Source organism: Mus musculus, chromosome 9, assembly GCF_000001635.26.
Source record: "Mus musculus strain C57BL/6J chromosome 9, GRCm38.p6 C57BL/6J".
NCBI classification, from domain to species: Eukaryota; Metazoa; Chordata; class Mammalia; order Rodentia; family Muridae; genus Mus; species Mus musculus.
Window position 1 is genome coordinate 80,287,786 of NC_000075.6, and position 19,756 is coordinate 80,307,541.

Genomic DNA, 19,756 nt, shown 5'->3' on the forward strand with positions numbered 1-19,756 from the left:
GGTCACCCCAGCATGAATATCTGTTTCAAAAAAGGTACGAATATGATTTTGTTGGTCAATTTTGCTAGCTGTTTCTCTATATCTTACAGTGTTTTTTTTTAAACTATGAAAACCGACAAAATGTTGAGTTTCTCATTGTAACTGCTTTACAGTGTACAGTTAAGCATGTCCGCACAGTGCACAGGGGGTAAATGCATAATGTTTGTGATTTGTCTTCTCAAGTCCACCATGATGACGAGGGAGCAGATACAGAAAGAGTATGATGCACTTGTTAAAAGCTCAGAAGATCTCCTCAGTGCACTGCAGAAAAAGAAACAGCAAGAGGAGGAGGCCGAGAGGCTGAGGCGCATCCAGGAGGAGATGGAGAAAGAAAGGAAGAGGCGTGAAGAAGATGAGGAACGTCGGCGGAAGGAGGAAGAGGAGAGGCGGATGTAAGACATTTGCATTGTTCTCACTAGACGCCTGCGGGATGAGGGATGGCAGATGTCCTCAAACTCTCTTCCTGCTTTAACCAGATGCTCATGCTTCATTCATTCATTCATTCATTCATTCATTCATTTGTTCATTCTTAATTTTTTGTGACAGTTTCAGAGTGGAGCCCAGGCTGGCCGGAACACTCATCCTCCTGCTACTGTCTTCTGAGTGAGGGTTAAACTTACACACCAACATGCCTGGTACAAATCAACCAATTTTAGAATAAAGTTGAAAAAATTAAATGTCCATTTTTCTATAGTTATGTGGAATAGTTAAATATAGGTTGAATGTTCTTTATCTGAAAATCTAAAAACTAAAAATTCAAAGTCTGAAAATTTTTATTACATTTATTTGTGTGCGTGTGTGTGTGTATGTGTGTGTGTGTGTGTATGTGTGTGTGTGTATGAGTAAGTGTGTATGTGTGTGTGTATGTGTGTGTGTGTGTATGAGTAAGTGTGTGTGTGTGTGTGTATGTGTGTAAGTGTGTGTGTGTTACTTCCTTGTCATGGTGTTAGGTGGAAGTCAGATAGCAACTTGTGGGAGTTGGTTCTTTCCTACTGTCTAGGTTTATGGGACTGAGAGTATCAGGCCTGGTGGCAAATACCCTCACCCTCTTAGCCATCTAGTTGGCCCTAAAGTCTGAAACTTTCAAAGTGAGCACACACAAACTTGATTCAGTCAATCTTGCTTTTCTTTAGTGTTTAGAGTCGGCCTTGTAGCCCCGACTGATCTAGATTTTGTTATGTAAGCATACATACATGCATACATAAGCATACATGCATGTATACATAATGCATACATACATACATACATGCATGCATACATATATACATATATACATATATAAGCATACGTAAGCTGAAGCTGCTGCCTCCCACTTTGTGGCAGTCCCCTCTCCACTGCCTCTCTGCATTGTGTTTACAAGCATCAGCTACCTGCCTAGACAATTCCTTTTTGCTCTAAGACATATTAAATGTGCATGTCACTAGGTTCATTTGATATTAACATACATGTGTAGTTGAGGTACCTATCCATTTTTTTCTCTTCTCCCTATCTTTTCACCTGGCAAACACTCTTCAGTGTTCCTGGAATCACTATTCTGTTTTCAGGTAGACTTCTCTTTTCCTCAAGTTTCACATAAGAGAGGACACATGATTCTTGTGTTTCTTCTGAGTCTGACTTATTTCACTTAACACAGTGCCCTCAACTTCTACCCATTTCGCTGCAGACAGCAGGACTTTGTTCTTTGTCCATGGCTGAGCTCCGAGGCTGATTCTGTAGCCTAGTTAGTGTGAATAAGTTTGTCTGTAAACACGGCTATGCAGGCTGCCCTTTTATACACCAACGCCATTTTCTTGGACTGTGAACTCATCACTACCAAGTTAGTCTGTCAGGGCTCAATGCTACAGAAGATGATTGCATTTGCTTTATTGTGTAGGGGAGTTGAACTTTATGTCATTTAAACCAAATTGATAATGTGTGTGGTCCAAGGCTAACATGGGTTCATCCTGCTGTTCTCTGATGCTTGTTTACTTATGGCTTGTCTATCTTCTGAAAAATTTCATAGTCTGTTAAAACTCTGAAGAGTTCTCTCCTCTGTTCTTAGGAAACTTGAGATGGAAGCGAAGAGAAAACAAGAAGAGGAAGAAAGGAAGAAGCGGGAAGATGATGAAAAGCGAATCCAGGTGTGTGTTTATTGGGCTGCATTTCTCTCAGATAGAATCCCCTAAGCAATGAAAGAAGTGAATCAAAACCCTGGTTTGCCAGCTTAGATATCACTGATTTACCCAGGGGTTAAAGGGATTGTGAGACGGGAAATTGGTGCTGGGAAAGCTATGCTAGGCTCCTGTCTGCAAGCACATCATAGCATCAGTTACAGTGTCAGGCCTTGGTGTCCCCCCAAACCCCCCATGAGATGGATCTTAAGTTGGGCTGGTACTGCCTTTCCTTCAGTCTCTTCTCCTGTTTTGTCCCTGAAGTTCTTTTTAGACAGGAACAATTCTGGGTCAGCAATTTTGACTGTGGGTTGGCAACCCCATTCCTCCACTTGAGACCTTTCTTTGTACTGGAGGTGGACTCTACGAGTTCCCTCTCTTCACTGATGGGCATTTCATCTAAGGCCACTCCCATGGAGTCCTGGGAGTCTCTGACATCCCAGGTCTCTGTGAATTTCCAGAGGGTCCCCCATCTCCTACCTCCTACAGCTACATATTTTCACTAATTCTTCTGGCCCTCAAGGCTTCTTTCCTGTCTTCCCCCCATACCTGATCCTGTTCCCCTTTTCTCTAACCCCTCCCCTCTTTCACCCAGGTTCCTCTCTCCCTCTGCCTCTCATGATTATTTCTTTCCCTCTTCCAACTGGGACTGAAGCACCCTCTCTTGGACTGTTCTGTTTGTTACACTTCTTACGATCTGTGGGTTGTATCCTAGATGTTCTGTACTTTTTGGCCAATATCCACTTATCAGTGAGAACATACCATGCATGTCCTCTGGGGTCTGGATTACCTCACTGAGGATATTTTCTAGTGTCATCCATTTGCCTTCAAAATTCATGATGCATATATATTTAATATCTGAATAGTAACTGAACCACATTTTCTTTATTTGTTCTTTGGTTGAGGGACATCTGGGTTGCTTCCAGTTCCTGGTATTATGAAAAAGGCTGTTATGAGCATAGTGGAACACGTGACCTTGTGATATGGTGGGTATGTGCCCACGAGTGGTATAGCTGGGTCGTCAGGTAGAACTGTTTTCAATGTTTTGAGGAACCATCAGATTGATTTCTAGAGTGGTTGTACCAGTTTGCAATCCCACCAGCAGTGCAGGAATGTTCCTCTTTCTCTGCATCCTCTCCAGCATGTTCTGTTCTGTCACCTGAGTTTTTTTTTTTTATCTTAGCTATTCTGATTGGTGTAAGGTGGAATCTCAGGGTCATTTTGATTTGCATTTCCCTGATGACTAAGGACTTTGAACATTCTTTAAGTGCTTCTCGGCCATTCAAGAGTCTTCTGTTGTAGATTCTCTGTTTAGCTCTATACCACATTTTTTAATAGGGTCATTTGGTTCTTTGGATTCTAACTTCTTGAGCTCTTTGTATATTTTGGATATTAGTCCTTTGTTGGATGTAGGGTTAGTAAAGATTTTTTTTCCCAACCTGTAGGTTGCCGATTTTCCCAATTGTCAGTGTCTTTTGCCTTATAGAAGCTTTTCAATTTCATGAGGTCCCTTTTATGAATTGTTCATCTTAGAGCCTGAGCCATTGAAGTTCTGTTCCAGAAATTTCCCCTGTGCCAATGAGTTTGAGGCTTCCCCACCTTCTCGTGTATTTGATTCAGTGCATCTGGTTTTATGTTAAGCTACTTGATCCACTTAGACTTAAGCTTTGTGCAAGGTGATAAATGTGGACCTATTTTCATTTTTCTATATACAGACCACCAGTTAGACCACCCATTTATTGAAGATGCTTTCTTTTTCCCACTGTATGTTTTTGGCTTCTTTTGTCAAAGACTTGTTCATAAGTATGTGGCTTTATTTCTGGGTTTTCAGTTCTATTCCATTGATTGACCTGTATGCCTCTCTACCAATACCATGTGGTTTTTATCACTATTGCTCTACAGTGTTGCTTGAGGTCAGGGATGGTGATTCCCCCAGAGGCTTTTTTTTTTTTATAGAATTGTTTTCGCTACATAAAAGACAACACAAAAAATTTGATCATCTCACAACAAACCCAAAAGAAGATAACCACACATGCATAATACCACCTCCAACAACAAAAATCAGTGGTCTTTAATATCTCTCAACATCAATAGTCTCAAGTCCCCAATAAACAGACCTAGGCTAACAGACTGCATATATAAGCAGGATCCAGCATTTTGCTACATACAAGAAACACACCTCAGTGACAAAGACAGATACTACCCTAAGTCACAGTAAAAGGCTGGAAAAAAGTTTTACATGCAAATGGTCCCAAGAAACAAGCTGGAGTGGCCATTCTAATATATAGTATAATAGCCTTTTAATCAAAAGTTATCAAAAGAGTTGAGGTAATAATTTTAAGGACAAAGAGCTCTGGCTAGTTGTGGCTTTCTGTGCTGCAGGCTGAGGTGGAGGCACAGCTGGCAAGACAGCGGGAGGAGGAGTCCCAGCAGCAGGCGGTCCTGGCCCAGGAGTGCAGGGACAGGGAGTTGGCCCTGCGCATCGCCCAGAACGAGTCGGAGCTCATCAGCGATGAGGCACAGGGTGACATGGCACTCCGAAGGTACTGGGTTCTGGGTGGAAACCTGTCCTGGGCTTTCTTAAGCATCCTGCTTGTTGTTTCTATTTGAAAAGGACTAGGAGAGAGTCTTACTTTTTAGGTTTTGACATATTTGATATAAAACCATTTAAGTTAGTTGGACTTTCTTTTGTACTTAGTTAAATAAAACAAACAATTTTCTATTTAGTTTGTAAACTGTTATAACATATTCATATTTCCAGTAATGGTTGTTCTAGTAAGAGTAAAAATCAGCTTTATTTCTGAAATTGCTTAATGGCATTGAATAATGGGTAGAAATTTAGTTTCTAAATTCTTGTTAAACACTGACAGAAGTTAGTGATACAGGAGGCTGTATTTTGCTAATGTAAGTTTTAAGCAACACACCATAAGCTTAAGACAGTGAGATGCAGTTCAGCTGCCCGTGCCTCAGAGTAAGAACGATTCCTTTTCAAGAAGGAAAGCCTGTTTAGGTTCCTTAGATTTTTGAATTATGTCTAGATAGTATGCTAGAGTTTGGAGGAGCATGGAAGTTCTTAATATTTTGCATCAAGTTTTGGAAAAGTCAATATTTATCATCTAAGAATTTTTAGAATATATAAACAATTATCTTGATTATTCACTTAAGAAGGCAAAACAAATTTGTGAGAGGTATATGCTTTCTGTATAAGGAGAGGTGAGCATAGACAAGGTAATATTGGTTTTTAGAAGTGTCCAGAGTACATTAAATTATAGCCACTAGATGGTGCCGTTTGCTTATAAATGGCAGCAGCAATAACATTCTGGGGTTAGATTTTTAGCTGCAGAGATGGTTTTGTTCATTTGTCATCATAAGTTTTTCCAGCATGTGATTATTTTGAAAAGCTCTGGAGTCTGCACTGTGTATGAAAGTATATGTACTGCAAATGATCTGGCTAGGACTGGATGTACAAAGTGGCTATAATAATTACATAAATGATGTATGTGATAAATACATGGCTCTGGCGTACTAAACATCTCTGAGTTACTTTTTCAGCTTGAGTTCCTGTCCAGCAACTTCTAAGTAAGACTTCTTTTTGCAGACATGTAGTATGTTTTCAAATATCATCTTAATCTGTTACACTTATGATTCTTGATGCAAACTGGTAACTTCAAATTGCATGAAATTATAGGGACATTAAATTTCTGTTAACACCAAATCTCACAGCATATGAATGTCTGGATTTTCTAATCTTAATATATTTTCTCTTTAATTTTTCTTAATTCTCTTAATTTATTATTTTGCAATCCTTCCAATGAATTAAAAAACACATTATAGTATTACTGATCTTATGTTGATTTCAGATAACTTGTATTTTTTAATCAACAAGTAATTAGAACACAAATTCACACTATTGAGATTTTGACAATTAAGAGCTGGTGGTGATATTAACCAAAAAATATTCTTTTCACAGAACTAATGGAACAAGACCCCAAATGACACCGTATGTCATTTCTCTTTGTCTCTTTAAAGATTGATTTTATTTTTGAAAAGTACTTCCTGAATTGGAGTAAAGTTCACATTGCTTCGTTTTGCCAAAAGATAATGAAATTACTGTTTTTCCATCTTTTTTTCTTGCCTTAGGGAAGTGTTTGGTGCTCAGCCGTAGCAGCCATGATTTGCTCTCCTTTTTTGTGTTGTTGTTTCACCTTTAGTAGCGACTTGTTTTATGTATTTTAAATTCACATCTTTGTAGCAGGAGTGGGAGAGTAGATAAGCATAAGTGAAGTACTTAGTTTCCAGTGTGTGTGATGGGAGGTGAAGTGGGTCTCCACCTGAAGTTTACATGCAATACTTCTTTCCTTGTAAGTCTCTCCACAGAGAGGAATTTAGTAACCCTGGGAAAATAAGAGAACACATTATATACATGTATAAATATTTAGAGATGTTTATATAGCCTGAATTTTACCTGCATTAAGCTAGTTTTTGACTGTATTAGACTTCAGCATTAAGAGCTGTTGTTTCATAAACAAGGTGGACAGTCACAATGAAGCACTAATTGTGCTGCTTGTAGTTGCTGTAGAAGACATGACCCAGGAACTGGATGTTTCTGCTTACATAAGAATCGCCATGAACACCATAGCTAGAGATGCAAACTGATCAGAGACTGTTGTCTCATGGGCTGTAATACCACAGCATCACCCACAGTTGATTCTTAAGAGTTTCAGACAAAACAAAGTGTCTCTTCTCAATTGCACAATGTTTGCATCTGCATAAAGATTATGTATTAGAAAAGAAAAATTTTGCATTAAAACTAGGCAAAATGTGTTATTAACATGTAAAATGATTTACATGAAAAAATGTATTTGGGTGTTTGCTTCACTTGGTGTGTTTGGCAAACATGTTGATCTTATGTGTGTCAGAGGAGAGCTCCCAAGGGCAGATCCTGTTCAGGTCAGGTGTGGTGTCCAACACCTCAACAGGCACAAGCAATGGAAACTCACAGAATTAGTACCTCAACACCAACCAGAGCGGGCTCTCTCTACTGTCCCTCCATTAGAGCAACTACTTCAGAGTTGTCATTTGAGTTTGTTAAACAAATACTGCAATTAATGTGTAAGGAGTTTGTTAAACAAATACTGCCATTAATGTGTAAGGTGAAACTGCAGGCATTGCAGGTAGCTCAGCAGAACCAGAGATGAAAGCACCTAGGTGCAGGGACCAGTTGGGCTCAGTGAGTGATCTGGTGCAGTGCTGGTGAGGGTCAGGGAGGAGAGTCACTTGGTAGAGGTTGTCTCCTGGTGCTGAGGCATTTGGAGACATCTCTGTACAGTCAACAGACCAAAGGATCAAGAGCCTTGAAAAGCCACTTGACTCACTGGGAACCTGCTGTGAGTAGATCGATGGAGGACACTTCAGGAGAAAAGGGATGTTAATAACAGACAGGAACTTTGAGGCTGGGTGACAATTTAAATTTTTAAAATTTATTTTAAAATGTAATGTAGTATAACTTAAAACTTGTACCATTAAAAAGTTACAAAATTCTGATAAACAGATAGAATTAGGAGAGATTGATAGTGTTTTGCTGAAAAGACAATCTTATTAGATTATATTTGCATAGTTTATCCTGTGGATTTCATCTTCACGGATGAGCTTCTACAAGGTAGTTTCTTCTACTGTGTTTGCTTGGACAGCTCCAAGCAATACCTAGTGTTGTCTAATATATACAGTGAATACAATTTGTATGATATATATATATATGTATATATATACATATATATATATATACACACAAATATATATATATCAATTACATATTTAAATGCAAACCCTGCCCTTTAGTCAGAGTTCCAGCTCTTTGCAGGCACTCAGGAGACTGTATCCACAGCCAATATATCCATCTTTTAACTCTTGATTTGTTTTTAAAAAACTGATTGGTAGGGTTTGTGGTTGCTAGCATTGAATAAATAGAACATATATGAAAGTGATTAATTATGAAGGTAAAAAAAGAGCAAAGGACAGGGATGAAATGAAATAAAAAGGTGTTGATTTCTTGAGCCCAGTGAAACTGTCTTTCCGCTTCACGGAGGCTGAGATGTGACAGTCTCCGGAGTAATTATGTTCTGATACTTGCACAGTCAGATTACATCAGACATTTCATGTAACAAGTACTTGTGCCAATTTTTCTTCTTTTATTTTTAAAATATATGCTTTGGGTTGGAACCGAGGATCTTTAGAATGTTATCTGAGCATATCAGCTTGGTTTACCACTGTGAAGCTTTATCTAACTAATGTGCTAAGCATCTTTGGAGCAAAAATCCTTGTACAGCATCTATATCCTGCCAAGTTTCCTGCGTGCATTTAAAGCATGCTATTTATATTCTGCACGTAAAAAATACCACCGAAGCATGGCCTTCATGAAATTTTATCTGAGGGTTTTTACCCTGTGATAGAGATGTGTTCAGATAACTTGAAACTCAAAGACCTCACCATGTTTTATGGATAGAGTTACTGAAACCATGTCACTAATGGGTCCTTCACTAAGTAAAATGATTTTGGATAGGTAAAATATTGATAATATTAAGATTAATTATATTTTCATATCTTTTAAGCAATTTATGTGATATGCCTTATATGTAATTGTGTTGTATTATCATTTTTTTTTCTTGTAGGGAACAAATGGCCAAAGAAATGTCAGAAATTTTGAGTAGGTTAGTGCAGTGCATTTGCAGAAATAAGTATCTATTACGAAACTAATCCTGTTTTAAAATTCCTTTTGATGATTTGGACTAGAACCTGTTGTATGAATGGCTCGCTCTCTTTTCATGTAACCTTTCTGTACGAGGGAAGCCAGACCAGCACAGAAAGAAGCCATGCTCTCTAATCCCCGTTTCTCACTGAGGACACAGCCGGCGTTTTGGATGGGGCAGCTCTGCACTGGTGCTGGGTTGTGCTCTTCAATCTCATCCTGATGGGATGAGGACGTTGAAACTCCTCTGGAGATGGGGATACTACCTCTAGTTTGGGGGCCACTGTGCCTAGCTGAGGGGGAAGCATAGTAAGATGGGATCTTGTTAAGCATGAACATGAGTTTAAAATCCACTGGTGCAAATGACTCTCCAGAAACACCCAGAGTGGCTGAGCTGTGTCTCCAGCCTTAGTCCATAATTTTTAGAAGTAGCTTTGAATCAATAATACTTTGACAATTTTAAAGTTACAACATTCATAAAAAGTGCTGTTAGTGTGTTGTAAAAATCAAGTCATTTCTATTACTATTTTAATGTATTGTTTGTATGATTGTATGGTAAGGTTAATCAGTAGATTATTTTATTTTACTTTATTACTTTATTTTACTATTTTAATTATACAGAGATGGGGAGGGGAGCGCTTACCTACATTGAGTTCATTTATTACTTCTAACTCCAAAATACATTTTTTTAGCAAGCCTATGAAATGAAATATGAATGAAAAGATAGTGTTGTTACATTCACATTTTATGCAAGAATTCTTTGGATTCAGTTTTATCTTTAGACCTTATCAAAGCATCACACACAGACATACATACACACACACACACACACACACACACACACACTCTACAGATGTCTTTCATATATTTGACTATCAAACTATATATTATATAAATTGGCTTCCTTTTTCAAAACAGAACAGCAAAACTCATAATAAAGAGAGATTTCTTTCCAGCTTCTTTATTGAATGGCAGTTTAGAGATGTAGAAAAGAGCATTTCCATATGTATTAAAAATAATGTAGACCTTGTAGACACATATCTGACTCCGTGAGCAGATTTTACTGTACATACTCACTGTACATGTGTGTGTTCCATATGGACATTTTCATACAACTATCTATTGAGAATATTTCTGCCACATCTTACACATCTTACCCACACTTTTATTTGCTTTTCTCTCCTATTAATCCTTGTTTCCCCTAGACAGTTAAACTTCTACTTTCATTTCATAGATACATACATGATTTTATGTATCTCTATAGAATCTAGAAGTCAAAACTCAGAGACAATGTGATACTCATCTTTCTGAGACTGACTTAATTTTATTAATATGGTTATTTACAGTTATATGCATTTTCCTGCCAGTGCTGACTAACTCGGTTCTACTGATGGATGCCTGAGTTTGCTCTGCAGTTTATAGTTGACTCTTTGAGCTAAGCAGTTAGGAATGAGAAGGTGTATGCAAATTCACCAGTTATGCAATTTGGTGTAAATGAAGCTTCTGCCATATAGCCGATGTTAACCATAAGATGCAGAAAGGATTAAGTAGCTAGTTATCCACCAGCCAGTATATTATGATCACCATGTCAAAAGAGTTTTAAGTATGTAGTATGAAATATACCACTTTAAACCCACAATACACTCACTCATAGGCCTTTAAAAGAGGCAAAGATACCTTATTTACTTCATTTTAGGTTTAATATTAAAAATGTAATTTCTATCACCTCAGGAAAAGGTGATGCATTTTCTTTTCTTAAAATGTCTTTCTTACATTGAAAATAAATTTTTTCCAAGTAACATATCCTGATTATGATTTTCTGTTCTACTTCTCCCAGTTCCTCCCATCTGGGTCCTCTCTGTCTCTCATTAGAAAGCAAACAGGTTTCTAAGGGATAGTAGTAAAATAAGATATAATGTAATATAATAAGATAAAGCAAAAACAAATATAATAAGTAGGATAAAACAAATAATCGGAAGGAAAAGAACCCAAGAAAAGGCACATGACGGGTGATGTAGTTTTAAAGGTGCTTTTTCAATAATGTTAGTCATATAAAGCGTCTCTAGCTGGCCATTTGCTGGGTCTGCTATTCTTTCAAAATGTAGGATGGTAAGAGGCTACACACTTGTTCTTAGGTAGCTTGCCTTCATTGCCCCTTTTAAGAGAAAGGTTTTCCAGGTAGAAAGTGGTAGAGGTGGGGTCGGGGTTTACTTCTTTGATACCCAAGAGGCAGGATTTTAGACCCTCAGTGTTTATTTACCACATCTGTGTTCCTTTTTTTTTTTTTTTCCATATTTTGAAATCTGACACATCTAACCTCTTTCTTTGTCACGTCGGGATTAGAATAAATCATGAGACTTGATTCTGGGTGCCCGTCTCGTGACCTGTATATTTCTTATTTGAATATGTGAAATTTTTGATTACAGAGGTCCTGCGGTGCAAGCTACCAAGGCTGCTGCTGGTACCAAGAAACATGATCTCAGTAAATGGAAATACGCAGAACTACGCGATACAATCAATACTTCCTGTGGTAAGTGCATGAAGAAGATGAAGGAGAGGATGAGGCTGTACCAACAGCCATTAAGATACCTAGATTGGGGTGGTAGTGTGTGCATGCACATGTGTGTGTGTATGTACGTGTGTATATGTGTATATGTACATAGTACCTAAACCAGTGTATTTGTAATTCTTTGTTCCCTTGAAAATGAAGACATGATTAAGTCACAAACTCAAAAGGAAGACTTGTACTCCAGTTTCTTTCAGTTGCTGTGATAAAATACCCTGACAAAACAGATGTTAGCAGAGAAAGGGTTTATTGTAACACCTAAGTCAAGGTTACAGTCTATCATAATGGAAGACAAGGAGTGTAATATGGTTGGTCATATCACATCTGCCATCAAGAGCCGAAAGAAAAAATGCATGCACTGTACTTACCTCGCATTTCCACTCTTACACACTCCTAGTCCAAACCCACAGTGCCTGGGCCTTCTCACCCCAATTAATACAGTCCAGTCAACCTCCCACAGATATGTCTGCAGATAGTCTAGCTTGGTGTAGACACTGCCTCTCTGAGGCTCTTTCCAGGTGACCCTAGGTTGCCTCAGGTTGACAATTAGAACTAACCACCACAATGCTATTATTGAATGAAATGTATTATGCCCACTTTTTACCCAGGTCACAGAAAAGGACCAAATACAAAGTATAACTTGGGTTGTTTTAATGACTGGCTCTTCTAATGCTAATCAAAATGGTTAAATACTTGACTATCTGAATCTAATCTTCTATGAATTCAGAGTAATAAATAGCAATATAACCATAATTTAAATTGTTTCCTCCACAGTAGAACAGTTGTATGAGGCACAATATCCAAAGTCTCACGCATAGTTATAGTCTTGTGTAAAAAACACAGTGTTTAATGTTCAGGACACTGTCTAATAATGGAAGCATCCTAGTTGGACAGAGCTCTTGCTATGTTCTTCCTCACTGTGTCCAGTGTATTATAAATGTGAAAATGTGGTCCATTTACCCTTGCTTGTGCTTGAGCACATTAACTGTCTTATTTTATAAAAACCTTTCTGGTTCAATTTCTTCATATATAAAATACCTATGTAGTCTAGAGTTCTTGAGTAACCAACGCTCTAGGATAGTGATCTGTGAGTGGGAAAGACCATGAAGCGCTCATCTTACCTTACTTCTTACTTTGTCCTATAAACTAAAACCCAACAACCCTTTATGCGCACCGTGTTTATGCCATTGACTAATGATGTCAGATGAATAATTTAGAATGTGAATTTGTCTTTCTCTGTGATCAATAGACATTGAGCTCCTGGCAGCTTGCAGAGAAGAGTTTCACAGGAGACTGAAAGTGTATCATGCTTGGAAATCCAAGAACAAGAAAAGAAACACTGAGACCGAGCAGCGCGCTCCCAAGTCGGTTACTGATTATGGTAAAAACAAATCTGTGCTTTTCACTGTTCTAAGTATAGTACGTATGAATGCATGTAGCTATACATCATGTTTTTTTAGTAAAATAGTCAACATAAAGTTCTCTTATTGTGATCTAGTGAACATGATACAATCATGATACAATCACACACACACACACACACACACACACACACACACACACACATTATATGAGGATGGCTGGCCTATATTGAGCCCGATGCTTGCCTGGAATGTGCTTTTTTTCAGAATGGCAAAAAGTCCAAACACAAACAAAAAAGGTTCCACGTAAAAATGTAAAGGTTACTATGATCGCTCTGTATGCTCAGGAGCTTATATAGGGACAGTAGTATTTTTATATAGCTAAAAAGGATCTTACTTTTATTTTCTAAAATTTTCCTTATTTTGAAATTTAATCTAGCTCGGTTTTTAGAGTAGTTCCCCAAAGAAGCCAATATACTTATATTTTTAATATGGCGGTGCATTCTGGAATGGGATCATAGCCTAGAAAAAGAAAGGATCCAGTTCTTGTGTCCTCCATCACCATGTCAGTTGTCCTATTTAAAAAAGTTTCACTGCAAATTTTACTTCATAATACTGTGATTTTGCCTAGATGCAGAAACCACGTGAACCAGGAAGTGGGACAGGGCAGACTCACTGGAGCTGGGCAGACTGTCACATTGGCTCAGATGGTGTGCAATATGAGCTAGACTTTCAGTTCTTTGAAAAGATTTCTTTTTAACTTGTGTATGGGTATTTTGCGTGGATGTATCTCTGCACTACACGTGTGCAGGCCAGAGGAAGGCATTGGATCCCCCGGAACTGGAGTTTCAGACAGCTGTTAGCGGCTCTGTGGGGGCTGGGCATTGAACCTGGGTCTGCTGAGAGATCAGCTGGTGCTCATAACCACTGAGCCATCTCTTCAGATCCAGGTTTTATTTAACGCAGCGAGTGGAGTTTCGTTGGATTCCTTGGTACTTTTATACCATCATAATTTTTCTTAATTCAGATTAGCATCAAGGTGACAGTAGGTTCCATATGTTCTCAACACGTGGATCTGTGGTTTAGCAATGCATCGAGTTTGAGTTCTTGGATGTAGTTTTAAATTCTCACTACTTCCCAAGGAAATAAAAGCAATATTTGATGACATTCAGTTAAATGATAGGGCCTCAGCATTTCTCAGTTGTTGCAAAGAGTTGATAGCAGTAAGGAAGGTAGTGATAGTGATTGTGGTTGATTTTAGGCAAACTCTAATATGATGAGGGATTGGGGTCATCTATAGTTGAGAGGTAGTAGGTTTTGAAAGGTAGAAGCCCCAACCTTTTTTCTGTGTACTGAAAATGGCAGTAAGGTTCATTGTTTAGGTATTAAGTTTTTGCCTGAAACCATGTTTGTTTTGTATATAAGCAAACTATAAAAGACATACAAGAACAACAGTGGGCTCTTCCTTTTAGCTGTAATTGTCCTGTGATTACCTCTACCATGACAGGTATTCATTGAGTTGTAAAGTTTTCACCGCTAAATAAGTACACCATAAATGGAGGGGGCTTACAAATATCTCATGCAGTTTTCATTCAAATTTTGTTACTTTAAAAAAAAATCTTCTTTTGCCCCCAAATGAAGCAAATAACAACTTGCTGCTGTTAAGTACAGTATTATGTCAGGGAAATTTGCTAAGAGTTCTATCCAGGAGTAAAAAAAAAGATCAGAATTTTTATGCAAATACAATCAGATAATTTTTTATTTTGTCAACCTTCAGATAATTTGATTATGAGACATTTTTGTGATAAAAATCTGCTTCTGCCCATGAAGTAGTTATTCTGCTTTTCTCTGTGTTTTTTCCTCATATAAAATTTGGTCTCACACAGTGCCTGAGAGGAGTGGGCAAGGGCATCTGAAAGCTCCTCGGTCAATGGCGGGAAGTCTGTGCTTTGTAGTTTTTATATTTAGAATAATTGGGATTCGTTTGAAACCACGAAATGAGGACAGTCTGTGATTCACAAAAATAAAACCTGATGTCATTGAGTGCAAGAGTAATACTCTGATAAACTATGGTAAATTTCCATAGCGATGAAGAAGAAGCACCCCCTTGAGAGTAAGAATAGTCCCCTTCCTGGCCTGGGACACGGAGCCTGCTCTCCCCTGGTTTATCATACCATTTCCATAAATGATTTTGGACAGTTGTAAATTACCCAGTGAATATTTGTAATTGTTTCAAATTATGATTTTGGAAATAACTTCATTCAAATTCTTTAAAAAATGGCACACGTTTAAGATTTAAGAAATTTGAAGCAATTAGAATATATTGACTGTGTAAAGACAGTACTGTTTATTGTCATTAGTTAACTTTTTATGTCCCCAAATTATAAATGAAGTAGCTCCCCCTCCCTTTCTTCATTTCTTTCTTTCTTTCTTCTATGCTTTCTAAACAACCATTTTTAAAATCAGAGCACCATTTACTATAGACAATTCTTTGAGCTCTTTGGTATAGATAGAGTGTTTGCATGTTGTCACCACCTCAATTGATGGGATGTATTAATTAGGAGAATGCTCATTTAACAGCTTTGGCATTTTTATATTTTCTTCAACATACAATATTTGTTCACAGATTTTGCACCATTTTTGAACAATTCACGTAAGTCAATGGGTGGTAACTCATGCGCTAACTGGAAGAGGGATTAAAATACTTCCTGCAGTACTAACTTTCTATCAAACACTGTTTTGCTACATTGTAAGTGGACTTGGAGAACATTAAAGATGCCTGTCTGTATTAAAATATATTTTATCTTGAGATATGATACATTTTCTCGGATCAATTAAAAAATATGCACAACAAAGATTGACCACACAATGGCGTCACCTGTCAGATTTTACTCATTTAAAACTGGCTGTATGCACCTCTTACAGTAGCAAAATGCTGTCTTCATTTCCCAGCTGACCTAGAAGAAAGACTAACTCTTAGGTGCTGATTGCAGAGGCTGCATTGAGATGGTACCCATGTTTCTGTCCATGGAGATTCGAGTTCACTGTAGCAATGTGCACACATTTAATAATGACCCCTGCTGGCGGGAAGAGGGAGATAACATCTTGTGATGTACAGTCCTTCCATATCTTAGAAACTTTAGGTCACTTTTCCCTGTTCCTAAGTTCCTAGAATGAGTAGAACGGTTTGCCAGCTGGGGTTTTGTTGAAAAGAGCTGAGAACTTTAGTTAATTTTGCCCACTTGTTGGGCCTGAGTTTTCCAAGTGCTTCTTATAATTTCTATTTTGTTCTGCAGTCTGAGGCATCGTCTCATGGTGTAGCTATCCCAGACTGGCCTCCCAGTCTCAGTGCTCTGGCCTCAGCCTTCCAAGTGCTAGGGTTTGTTTCTGGATCCCTGACTTTTAAAGGGGATGTGATTGGGTGAAAGCAGATTTTTAAGAAGATTATTATCAATATTTTTTTAATGTTGCTATTTCATATATTTTAAGTAAAAATACAGCTTAATTATTTACATGCAAATGCTTTTTTGAGAACTACTTCAATGCAAAAAAAAGTCTTGGAACAGGAACAACAGCAACAACAAAAAAAAAAACCCAAAATGTGATGTTGAATTGACTTTCTCAAATATGTAGGCTGCAGGTCAAATGTAACCTGCAAATAAATAGCTGGTTCATGAAGTCCTTAAGTCAGTAGGTCACCCAAAACATCTAGGTTTCTTTTATTTATTTATTTATTTATTTATTTATTTATAATTTATTTTTTATTAGGTATTTTCCTCTTTTACATTTTCAATGCTATCCCAAAAGTCTCCCATACCCACTCCCCCAATCCCCTACCCACCCACTCCCCCTTTTTGGCCCTGGGGTTCCCCTGTACTGGGGCATATAAAGTTTGCAAGTCCAATGGGCCTCTCTTTGCAGTGATGGCCGACTGGGCCATCTTTTGATACATATGCAGCTAGAGTCAAGAGCTCCGGGGTACTGCTTAGTTCATATTGTTGTTCCACCTATAGGGTTGCAGTTCCCTTTAGCTCCTTGGGTAATTTCTCTAGCTCCTCCATTGGGGGCCGTGTGATCCATCCAATAGCTGACTATGATCATCCACTTATGTGTTTGCTAGGCCCCGGCATAGTCTCACAAGAGACAGCTATATCTGGGTCCTTTCAGCAAAATCTTGCTAGTGTATGCAATGGTGTCAGCGTTTGGAAGCTGATTATGGGATGGATCCCTGGATATGGCAGTCTCTAGATGGTCCATCCTTTCGTCACAGCTCCAAATTTTTGTCTCTGTAACTCCTATTATCAATATTTTAATGTCTAATTAAAAAAAAAAACTTAACTGAAGTTCTTAGCTCTTTTCAAGAAAACCCCAGTTGTCTTATTACTAGAAAAGGCTATCAAAAAGTTCGGTTTCTTAATTTTAATCAATGTGTTAACTCCAGGAGGCAGATACTTTACAAAATAAGTTAGTGAATAGAAACTGTCAGTGCCCTTGTAAATTTCCAATCGCTCATTCACCACCCAGAAGGGTTGGTGTTTTTAAAATATTTATCTATCCACTCATCCATGTATCTATCCATTCATCCATCCATCCATCCATCCATCCATCCATCCATCCATCCATCCATCCGGAGGCAGAGCCTCCCTCCTGGCTGGCCTGGAATTCACTTTGTAAATCAGCTGTTTTAAACTTCAAGTGTGATCACTGAGTACAGTGCAGCCAAGTACAGTGGAGGGAACAGGAACAAGAGAACAAACCTATCTCTGTTTCTACGCTAAAGGCCATGCAGCTCCTAACCTCACTAACAAGGCTGGCCCTTCTTTCATAGGCATGGGTGGTTTCTCCTTAAGTGCTTATTGCTTTCTCTGATTAGCGAATACATAAATCTAACCTTCCAGGAGCTGTTGATGTTTCTTGAGGGTGAAACTAGAGTAGGAATGTTTTCATCCTTTTGGTGTTTCTGAAAGTTCCTAGGCAAGCCGCCTGCTGCGCGTGGTTTTGTTTATCAGATGCGCTTTCATCGATGTGCTTTGATTTTCATGTCGAGGTTCTTGGAACTGCAGCAAATTGTTGTTCGACTTTCAAAGCTAGGAATATAAAGTGCACAAACAGCCTCACCTGCTTAGGGTATAAAGTCATTACTCCAGGGATGTGCTCACAAATTTGCACATAAAATAAAAGTCCAGTTACTCAGTACTGAATCGGGCAAGGTTTAGCACTAACAGAGAAGGAAGGATCATTTCTCTCCATTGGTAAGGAAGCCCATATATCCTTTGCCACTTATTTCAGTGGGTTTTCTGTCAAGAGAAATCTCATTTTGCATTAATTAATATTTTTGAGGAAAGGGTCATACTTACTATTATATGTAGGGTTTTGAGGGGGCAACTTTCTCTAAATGTATCTGTGCTAATTTGGCCTTTAAAAAAAAAACCCAAAGTTGGTAAAAGAGGAAAATGTTGAATGGACTTCTCTTTTGGTGTAAAATATAATTAAATGGATAAATCTTTCCAATTTGAAAATTACTATTTATTTAGTTTTAGGTAGTCATATGTAAGTTATTCTCAACTTTTACCTGAAATCCTTGTAGGAAAAATAATACTAGACTACTTGCCAGCTATGTGGATTAATTTGGGGTTACTGAGAAGTCATTTGTGGGACTCTGGTAAAGGTTTTGTTGCCAGTGGTGGTGGTGGTGATGGTGGTGGTGGTGATGGTGGTGGTGGCGGCAGTGGGGACACCCATGTGTGTACCATATTTCTGTATAGACACAAAGTTTTAGCATGTGTACTGTGCCTGTGCACAATGCTTGTGCATACAGTAAGTACACAATGCTTGAGTATGTGTGTGTGTGTGTATGTATACTATGCATGTGCATAATGCTTAAATGTGTGTACTGTGTGTGCATAATGCTTGATTGTGTTTGTATGTGTCTATTCATGTATGTATTATATATGCGTGTGTATGTGTGTGACCATGTGTGTGCACAATACTTGAGAGTGTGTTTACTGTGCATATGCCCGTGCCTGTCTATGTGTGATTTTCTTCCGTGTGTGTATATGAGCACAATAACTGTGTGTGTGTATGTGCATGCACATGCACAGAGCCAAGAAACATCTTTTGTCAAAGACCGTTCTAAGAAATCCTACTCTGAATTGGATTCATTAACAGGCAACTAATACTAACATTTTAATTTTACTAGTAGGAGCCTCTGTTCTCCCCCTCCCCTCTTTAAAATTCTCGGCGTATTTAGGAATGATGTCTGTTTTCTTTTCCTGTGGGTGGCTGGTGTAACATTGCCTGTTCTGTGTAACAGCTCAGCAGAATCCCGCAGCTCAGCTCCCTGCCAGGCAGCAGGAGATTGACATGAAACGACAGCAGCGTTTCTTCCGCATCCCCTTCATCCGCCCTGCGGACCAGTACAAAGACCCTCAGAACAAGAAAAAGGGCTGGTGGTATGCCCATTTTGACGGACCCTGGATTGCTCGGCAGATGGAGCTGCACCCTGACAAGCCACCCATCCTTCTTGTAGCTGGTGTGTATAATTCACAGGCGGGGAGGGACCAAACAAAAAAGGATTGTAAATCCCTGGATGAAACAGTCTGATATATAATGTAATCAGTCAGTCATTGCATTTCAGAATTGAATGACAGAGCTTTGCAGTTCAGTCTCATCTCCAGTTAAAGGAAGATTAACTGATTTACAGTGCAAAATCATTTTTATGCCTGTTTAGATTTTTATGTCCTAAGAAACTTGTCTTTGGTGCTAAGTGCTAAGTTTTGCACTAGCTTTGAGGGCACACAGAGTTCATATTAACCTGATTATTTCTTCAGTGGTGGGGCTTATACATTTTAAGAGTTCTTAGTGGGGGCAAGCTTAAGTGATTGCTGAAGAACTT

The 19,756-nt window shown here is 38.4% G+C and overlaps 1 protein-coding gene across 11 annotated transcripts in view; it reads left to right on the forward strand.

The window, feature by feature from the left end:
- Window positions 1–19,756, forward strand: part of Myo6 (myosin VI) — a 146,754-nt gene that overhangs the window by 122,810 nt on the left and 4,188 nt on the right. For 2 of the 11 annotated variants that reach the window (XM_011242667.1, XM_006510835.3), the window contains 10 exons: window positions 223–431; window positions 2,081–2,159; window positions 4,572–4,732; window positions 5,742–5,768; window positions 6,160–6,189; window positions 8,858–8,896; window positions 11,361–11,464; window positions 12,750–12,881; window positions 15,488–15,514; window positions 19,175–19,393. In XM_011242667.1, coding sequence (XP_011240969.1) covers window positions 223–431; window positions 2,081–2,159; window positions 4,572–4,732; window positions 5,742–5,768; window positions 6,160–6,189; window positions 8,858–8,896; window positions 11,361–11,464; window positions 12,750–12,881; window positions 15,488–15,514; window positions 19,175–19,393 — 1,027 coding nt within the window. Of the gene's footprint in view, window positions 1–222; window positions 432–2,080; window positions 2,160–4,571; window positions 4,733–5,741; window positions 5,769–6,159; window positions 6,190–8,857; window positions 8,897–11,360; window positions 11,465–12,749; window positions 12,882–15,487; window positions 15,515–19,174; window positions 19,394–19,756 lie in introns of those variants that run through there. The other 9 variants (XM_011242668.3, XM_006510836.2, XM_011242670.3 and 6 more) reach the window with 6 other exon arrangements.